This window comes from Pinus tabuliformis, chromosome 6, assembly GCF_031772625.1.
Source record: "Pinus tabuliformis cultivar Carrire ecotype Pingquan chromosome 6, CPIR1, whole genome shotgun sequence".
In the NCBI taxonomy this organism is placed as follows: Eukaryota; Viridiplantae; Streptophyta; class Pinopsida; order Pinales; family Pinaceae; genus Pinus; species Pinus tabuliformis.
Window position 1 is genome coordinate 1,022,613,746 of NC_142292.1, and position 9,682 is coordinate 1,022,623,427.

General features: G+C 37.0%; 1 protein-coding gene across 3 annotated transcripts; it reads left to right on the top strand.

Annotated features, from left to right (window-relative positions):
- Positions 1-237: 237 nt before the first annotated feature.
- On the top strand, positions 238-2,880 carry LOC149262478 (UDP-glucose 6-dehydrogenase 5-like). Of its 3 annotated transcripts, none has more exons than XM_089424730.1 (2): positions 238-370; positions 1,139-2,880. In XM_089424730.1, exon 2 carries the CDS (start codon positions 1,156-1,158, stop codon positions 2,596-2,598), a length of 1,443 nt encoding a protein of 480 aa, XP_089280856.1. In that variant the 5' UTR covers positions 238-370; positions 1,139-1,155; the 3' UTR covers positions 2,599-2,880. The 3 variants fall into 3 exon arrangements, with proteins under 3 accessions (XP_089280856.1, XP_089280864.1, XP_089280846.1); XM_089424738.1 differs by having other exon boundaries at positions 242-312; positions 1,119-2,880; XM_089424720.1 differs by having other exon boundaries at positions 242-312.
- Positions 2,881-9,682: the final 6,802 nt, after the last annotated feature.

Here is a 9,682-nt window from a genome sequence, read left to right on the forward strand (position 1 = left end):
CCTATAAATTAAATTATTATTATTATTATTATTGAAAATACAATATTAAATATTATTAATTTATTACCATTACCATGAAGTCAGCGCAGATATTAATTTCCCATCTGTTCAAAACCGAACCTCATCTAACAGCCCGGAAAAACGGACTAAATTAATTGTACTGTTTTAGTCCAGTGAAGCTTTAAATTGAAGACGAAGGTAGCTTGACATGCAGCATATTAAGGAGCCATTCGATGAGTCCCGCGTATTGTGGTCGGTGACCTTTTTTTCGTGCAACACGCGCTAATACTGTGAATTGGCATTTGTGGATTGGTACGCGCTAATATTTCAACTTTGGTGTCTGAGTTTCTGGAGACGGATCTTAGAAGAGGTTAGTCCTATCAAGTTCTGGTTGTTTATTTCCTGTTGGACCCGTGAGTAGTTTATCTGAATTTAGTAAATCTCGGTTCTTAGAAGAGAGATTTGCCTATATAAATGCTTGATCTGAATTTTGGTATGATTTATTTCCAGAGAATTTGCTTTTATTGAAAGCATATTCTCCTTGGAATCGTTATCTCTGTTTTTATGTAAATGCGTTTGGTAAAATCGTGAACAATTTGCAGTATATTCAATGTCGCGTAACACTATGTTTCATATTAAATGCGACGTTTAATATTCCTCCTGTGATCTGTCACCGTCTAATCTCTAACAATTCGCATTTAGAGTATGATATTTTTCAAGTAATGTCCATATTTCTTGGATTGGAAGTTTGAAGCCGAATCATTAGCAAAAAAATCAAAATTGAAGTGATGAATTGTACGTTTAATTTTGGAATCGCTGTCCGATCAGAGCTGTTCTTCTGATTACTCAGCTGAAAATGTACTATAACACCGTTTTTTCTTGGGGTTTTGGCTTTCCTGAGAACATGCAAGGATGTAGAAAATTGCAATCAGTTGAAAATGTACTATAATACGGTATTTTCTTGGGGTTTTGGCTTCCCTGAGAACATGCAATGATGTAGAAAATTGTTCAAGATAGTTGACAGCTGGGATCTAATATTTTATTTCAAAATTTTGTGGTATTTTATTCAAAGTTTAGCTGCATCCAATATTTGATCTTAAAATTGAAATTTTAAACAGCTGTGGGCATATTTGGGCAGACAAAGAGGAATACAAGATGGTGAAGGTCTGCTGCATCGGAGCAGGGTATGTGGGTGGCCCCACCATGGCTGTGATAGCTCTGAAATGCCCCGCCATTGAAGTCGTAGTAGTTGACATCTCTAAGCCTCGAATTGATGCGTGGAACAGCGATCAGCTTCCGATCTATGAACCTGGCCTTGATGAAGTTGTCAAAGCCTGCAGGGGAAAAAACCTCTTTTTCAGTTCCGATGTTGAGAAGCATGTTGCTGAAGCCGACATTGTGTTCGTTTCAGTAAACACCCCCACGAAGACAAGAGGCCTCGGCCATGGAAAAGCTGCAGATCTGACCTACTGGGAAAGCGCGGCTAGAATGATAGCCGATGTTTCTAAATCAGACAAAATTGTCGTTGAGAAATCCACAGTTCCTGTTAAAACAGCTGAGGCAATTGAAAAGATTTTAACCCACAACAGCAAGGGAATTAATTATCAAATCCTTTCTAACCCTGAGTTTCTTGCAGAGGGAACCGCTATAAACGACCTGTTGAAACCTGACCGCGTACTCATCGGAGGCCGAGAGACTCCTGAAGGGAAAAAAGCAGTGGAGGCCCTTAAAGCTGTATATGCCAATTGGGTTCCAAGGGATAACATTATTACAACCAACTTATGGTCTGCAGAGCTCTCCAAGTTGGCAGCAAATGCCTTTCTGGCGCAAAGGATTTCATCTGTGAATGCCATGTCTGCTCTCTGTGAAGCCACTGGGGCCAACATCTCCGAGGTCGCACATGCTGTGGGCAAAGACTCAAGGATTGGTCCACGTTTCTTGAATGCCAGTGTTGGTTTCGGTGGATCCTGCTTCCAGAAGGACATTCTGAATTTGGTGTACATTTGTGAATGCAATGGACTTCAAGAGGTTTCCAATTACTGGAAACGTGTAGTCAAGATCAACGACTATCAAAAATCTAGATTCGTCAATCGCGTGGTTTCATCCATGTTTAACACGGTCTCTGGAAAGAAGATTGCCATTCTCGGATTTGCCTTCAAGAAAGATACAGGGGATACTAGAGAAACCCCTGCCATTGATGTTTGCAAGGGACTTCTGGGGGACAAGGCCATTCTCAGTATCTATGATCCTCAAGTCACAGAGGATCAGATTCAAAGAGATCTTTCCATGAATAAATTTGATTGGGACCATCCTGCTCATCTGCAGCCCATGAGCCCTTCTGCGATCAAGCAAGTGACCGTTGTGTGGGATGCTTACGAAGCAGCCAAGGATGCTCATGGGGTTTGTATTGTTACAGAGTGGGATGAGTTCAGGAATTTGGATTATCAGAGAATCTATGACAACATGCAGAAGCCCGCATTCATTTTTGATGGTCGCAACATTGTCAATGTGGAACAGCTTAGGAAGATTGGTTTCATTGTTTATTCAATTGGCAAACCTCTAGACCCTTGGGTTAAGGATTTGCCTATATCAGCATAGCTCGGTCCATTATATGCAGATGGAGCAGCAGATGAAGGGTTCTAGGAATATTTTGGTCGGTTCATGCAAATTGAGAGTATTTCTAGGAATATTTTGGTCGGTTCATGCAAATTGAGAGTATTTTCTGTCATTAGGCTCTGGTAATATTTTAAATTATTAGAATTGTAGAGGGATCTTTGAATTTGTCCAACTTTTCAGAGTGGATGCTGAAACTCCTGCTTCCCGGAATTTTATATTACATTAGAAGGATTCTTTTCGGCTGAATAACATGGAATGTCTTGTATTTGCTTTTTCTATTATGACATTTTTTATGACCAATTTCAATGATCTTGTGCTGTATTATCCTAAACCAGTCTGAATCGATTTGGGAATGAACTCATTAGTCTGCCTGTATTAAACGCAACAACAAACACAAGGACGATATGAAGTTGCCAGTTTGATGGTTGACAACTTCCCAAGTAATCTCACAAACAGTGTACTAACACTGTGTCTGAAGGAATGAGAGTCAAATTGGCAGGTTATTAGGTCATTGCTGTTAATAAACCTTAGTATAATCAATCTTGATACAACAATATCGGTAAGAAAAATTTGCAGCAAAGCTGAGCTGTTTCTCACCAACAAATATTAGTTGAGCTGCGAGCATAATTAAAATTCCCTATTCAAGTACTCTGATGAATTACAATGTAGTGACCAGTATTCCTTCTGTAAATTTTATACTCGTAGTAACTGTTAAGGATTTTAACAAGCTATGGGCAGAAGAATCATTGAAATTTGGGTGGGAAATGAAAGAAATATAGAAAATTGAAATCAGAAGAAGCAATGGAACCACAAATTTTGATTTTTTTTTTAATAATTACAGTTTCGGGTATGATCATCATTAAGACGGTGGTTATATTTTAGTGTTTAAAATTCCACAAGAATGGAAATCTGTAACTTGCTTCAGTCATTTAATTTACTGAATGTCTGAATGCAGTTAAGTTGACCTATTTAAAATCCAGGTATAATCTCCATGTGAGGTTGGAAAAGCTTACAGTCAGTGTCAAGGAATGTGCAATTGTTGATGACTTCTTGGTACAATGTCAAGAAATCATCCATCTCCAATGGACATGCTGTTTTGTCAAACATCTCTTGTAACAAGCTATCAGAGTTGGATGTCAAAAATATATCAAGATAAATTTAAGGAGATGCATATTTCAAATAAGAACAATTAAAACGAAAGATCCTCAAAGTATTACCATTAGAAAGACTTAGTTGTGTTGAACTCATCAGTTACATATCAAACATATTGTAGTTAAGGTATAGTTATGAGAAAATCTTGATTGAAGAGGCGCAAGTCTGGTTGTAGTTGGCATAGGTTGGTCAAACCCTTGTGAGCAGGGTGGGGCAATGCTACATGGATAGAGATGATGAAAAGAAGAATTTCAGGCAATACTCTTAGGCACAGGCAATACTCTTAGGCATGTGATACTACGTCCTAGGACCTAAAGACCCTCCAAATTGTGTTAATCCTCACTTATTACAACTTGCCAATGTTCATAATTTATGCTTTTGAGGCGTTCAATGCTTAGGGATGATTTTCAATTCTTTCATTTGTTTGTCTCAATAACCCTATTATTTGAAGTGTGCATGAATGTTAATAACTCCTTAATGAATGCTTAACCAATGGTGCTTCCACTATTCTCTTAGCATCTTTGTGTAAATGATTGTCTTACTGTTTTCTTATGCTAGTAAGGCGTTCAATGGTTAGGGATGATTTTCAATTCTTTCGTTTGTTTGTCTCAATGACCCTATTATTTGAAATCTGCATGAATGTCAATAATTCCTTATTAAATGCTTAACTAGTGGTGCTTACACTATTCTCTTAGTGTCTTTGCGTAAATGGTTGTCTTACTATTTTCTTATGTTAGTAACATTTTTTTTGTAACTAGAGGAATCAACAACTAGGTTGGTATCATACTTGTGTGACACAAGGTCAATTCCAATTTCTACCACTATAACCTCTAGGTGCATACGCATGTCCCTTTCACATACATTGATTAATTGAGGAGCTTTGAACCTTGAATCTCAAAGTTTACATAGCACTTCATGACACAACTTTGCCAATTGAGTTGGCCCCCGAGGCTTTATACTAGCATTGTTCAAGTCTACATAGATAATTCATTATGATTTCTTATGTTTTGGGTTTTGATGCTTAATTCACCTCTTTCATTGGTGATAAAGATGATCATTGTTCGTTACTTTCTATTGTCATGTTTCTTTGACTAAATAGACCCCACTTAATCTTTATTTTATTTGAGTGAAAGTTCATTTATTGGTTTGTTTCTTGTGTTTGGTGATGCATTATTGGCATGTGAAGGTTAATAGATGTGGAAGATATTACAATAGTTAAAGTGCCTTTTTCTGATTAATGTTTTGGGTGCGTGGATGTTTGCTCTCTCACAACATGCAGAGGTAAATAATCACTACACACCACACCATAAGATAATTCTTGCTAAATTTATGAAATCATTTGAATGCACTTGTTTCAATCACTGATGTTGTGTTTGCACATGAAAATTTATGACTCAATGGTTGTTTGAGCTTTGTCTTGAAGTTTAATTGGATGATGAGTTTGATTGCAATGATATATGAATCCCATATATAACTTGTTGCTTTTAAAGACCATTTTATTTGCAGTGACCTTATCAAAATGTCATTACTATAAAGCTTTGATTGCAATGTTTTCATCTTCTCATTATGAATGGTCCATGAGTTTATTCTTTCAATATCATGTTATCCATATGCCTAAAGTAGTGAAAATATTTATGCTTAGGAGTACAAATGTGTAATGGATGTAATTTGGATTTCTTTCTTGCTAACCACACTGGATGGATTACATTTAATGTCTACGTGTCAATGGCATTTAATTGTTACTTTGGATTTAGGTACAAATGGGTAATCATCAAGACTCCTTTGCTTCCCTTATGAACTTGATGAAGCAATAATTTCAAATTCCCTTTTCCTTGAGAATGCCTTGCCAAGTGTGTTTGTTGAGAGATGATAGCTTGATTGAATGAGTATGATTGCTTATGAAAAACTTTAAAATTTTTATATTGGTGTCATGCTTATTGTATGCACAAAATAAAAGGGATCCCATGCTTTGGACTCTAGTGCATAACAATCATAGCATACTAGACATGCATTGTGGTCATGAAATTTGCCTTGGGTATGTTACATAAGTTTTTATATGAATGATTCATCACTTATGCTTGACTCACATAGCATTGGACAGTTACTACTCATGAGAAGATAATGTTGATTGTAGTTGCATTACCACATCTATCATCATATTTCATGGAATGTTTCCTATAATATTAATGTTCTTTAATGTTCAAAGCTAATCAATACATTGACTTGTGTTATTGTTATGATTATCACCTTAAAACTAGTTTTATCTCAATGTGATAGTAGGAGTGAAGACAAGGCTTGTAAATGTTGGAATTAAGGAGTTTTAGGTGGTGGAAAAGCATAAACATTTTTTTTTTGCATTTTTTTCGTGATGAGTATGTGGGTTCCCTTTGAATCAAAGCACTTGGAAAAGATAAATTAATGAAAGATATAGGACACTAGAGTAGTAAATGGGTCTTTGTTTATTCAACCAAAATAATATATCGTGCAAAGTGAAACTATCATGAACACAAGTAATTCCTTTGAGCACAATGTGGATGGCATCATGGTTTTTCTCACTTGCTCTTAAATTATGATGATCATGTAGCTTCTTGTGGGATTTCATGTTGACATGGAGAAAACAAATTTATTATGAGATCATTTGCTAACTAGCCCAAGGGTTGTGAATACTAACATATAGGGATATCAAGTGAAGGGATATTAAGGATAGTTTGATTGAAACTGTTTCAATGAATCATAATGTGTTTACCAAAATGGACCATAGAATATATGACATGGAATTACATAATCGACTCATTCATACCATTGAACTATCATTCTATATGAGGACAATACTCTATTTGTGCATAATTTGATGGCTTGAACAAATAAAGTATTGAAAGTCTAGAAGATCCTAGATTAAGGTTTTTAGGGTCATTGATTGCAATGTTATTGCAATGGAACAAAATAAGTTGATTCAAAACCCTAAAAGTATGAAACATTCTTAAAAGAAAAACTCATCAATAAGCTCTTTTTCAATACATGTTTAAAAAACGGCACCAAGTGAATGATGGAATATATTGTAGATTTTTACTTGTAGATTCAACAACTTATGTGATATGCTAAAACATAAGACAAGAATCTACTCTACTCATTAGCATAAACAAAAATTGATTGATGAAAACACTAAGAAGAAAAGGAATAATTTCAATCTCACATAACCCAATATTTTTATGGGGAAATCAACTGCTCAAAACCCCGACTATATATATTACATTAACTAGAAGATCTGAGAAGAAAATACAATGCTTGTTCAACTTTAACAATTCCTGCACAAGTAAAATCTATCTCTTTGCGTCACAAACCAGCTCAAGCCAACATTTAGAAAATTTTGTTGATTGCCAAGCCCCTACTTCCTTGCGCAATTTCTGAGAGAATTAACCCATATTCAATTGGGAAATTCTATCTCAATAACTGCACAATCCATCCATAGGCCATCAACTGATTGCATGCACCATTTGTACAACTCAAAAATTATACAACTGATATTACATTGTCTTTGAACTCTAATTTCAATTGGGTCTTCCTCTGAACTGACATGCATAAGTTATTTATGAGTGAATCTTCAGTTAACTAGTGGAGCAGTGAAATTGCACTGGTGCTTGTCCCCACTACTAGACCTCCTACTAGTTCCTCCAACTGTTTGAACTAGTTTAATTGAGTTTAATTCAATTAGATTGAATTAATTAATTACAACTCAAAATAACTCAACCTGGACCCCTAAAATTTAGGAATCACTCTAAATGACCCTAGATAGACTTCCAACTCGAATTTACTGAGCCAACTAAGTCAAATTAACATAGTTAACTATTACAAGTTGCTATGAGAATAGAATTTCAATTTAATTCCTAATTTAATTCAAGGACAAATTAAATTAAGATTTCTTGTTGTTATTTTTAACACTCCCTCTCAACAAGAAAGGGATTATCTACTACCTTGATCCTACCTTTGTGAAACTCGAATTTGCATCTTGATAAGGCCTTTGTCAAAATATTTGCACCCTATTCCTTTGTGAGAATGTACTCAGCCAACATAATTCTCCTCTACACACAATCTCGAAGATGATCATACCAAATATATATATGCTTGGATCGATCATGAAAAACTAGATTCTCAAAGAGTTTGATACAACTCTGATTGTCATAGTAAATCATTGTTGTATCCATCTACTGACCAAACAAACCAACCAGAATCTTCTTCATCCAGATATCCTCATAAGTTGCTTGACTAGAAGCCATGTACTCTGCTTCTGTTGAACTGAGTGCAACTGATCTCTGTTTCCCGCTGCACTAAGAAACAATTGTTGACCCAATACTGAAGATCCCACTTGATATGCTCTTCCTGTCGAATGTATTCCTTGCCCAATATGCAACGGTGAAGCCTTGAAGCTTCACTCCCTCTGTCCGTCTACCAAAGACCATACTGAGTACTGCCTCTGAGGTATCTCAACACATGTTTGGTTGCCTTCCAATACCGCATGGTCGGCTTAACCATTGTTTGATTAAGTTGGTTAACTTCATAACACAAGTCTAGTCGTGTGTTCACCAAATACATGAGTGAACCCACAAGTTGCCTGTAAATAGTAGTCTCCACTACTTCATCAGACGTAGCATCCTCCTTCCTCCAGTTACTAGCTAGAGGAGTCTCCATGGGTTTACTTCTCTCCATGTGGAACTTCTTGAGTATCTCGTTGGCATACTTTCCTTGAGAGACAAACAGTTCCTCATCACCTTGCCATACTTCCATCCCTAGAAAGTAGTGCATGAGCCCCAAGTCCTTCATTTTGAACTCTATTGCAAGATCTTCTTTGCAATACTTGATCAACTTATCATCACATGTTAGAATCAAATCGTCGACATATAAAACAATAATCAACAATTTACCTTCAACCACAATATGGTAAAAGTTCGCATCTGCTTCACTTTGGTGAAGCCCAACCTGATGAAATAGCTATCGGCCTTGGTGTACCAAGCATAGGGTGCTTGTTTCAATCCATACATCGCTCACTTGAGTCGACACACATGCGACTCTCTGTTGAAGGTCTCAAATCCTTCAGGTTGCTCAATTTACACCTATTCCTCAATCATGTCATGGAGGAATGTTGTATTTACATCTATCTAATGTATATTCTATCCCATCTGCACTAATAGTGCTAGAACGAACTTGATTGATGAGTAACCTTGCAACATGAGAAAATGTCTCATCATAATCAATCCCCTCCACCTGAGAAAACCCTCTGGCGACAAACCTAACCTTGTCTTTCTTCACACTACCATTTGTTGCTTGCTTTACCTTGTAAATCCATCTAGAACTCACCATTGACTTGTCTACCAGCCTTGGGACCACATCCCAAACATTGTTCCTAACAATGGAGTCATACTCCTCAACCATGGCATCAACCCAAATTGGTTGTTACACTGCTTCCTCAAAAGAGGATGGCTCAATCTCTACACATCTGCTCATCAGAGCCATGTAGCCAGTGTACCTCTTCAGTGACCTCCTCTTCCTGTGCTATGATGTGGGTGCTCCCACATTCTCTCTAGCATCATGCAATAACTTGTCAGCCTCTCTGGTGTGCTTTCTCCCATCTCTGGAAGACTCTGCATGAGTGGGTGTCTCCACTCCCTGCTCCTGCATGTGGCTGCTCCACATCATCCTGAGGTTCCTCCTTAGGAGCTAAAAGCTCCTCAACCACATGTAGCTAAAGCTCCCTCTCAAGGGAACATCTCATGGCTTTCTCTTCATCGAATTTTACATCTCTACGAACTAATGTCATCCTGTTGGTTGGCAGGTACACCCGATAGTTGTGAGGTGTATCAGTGTTCCCCACAAATATGCCCAACTCTCCTATTAGCTCTAGATTTTTTTGTTCATATTT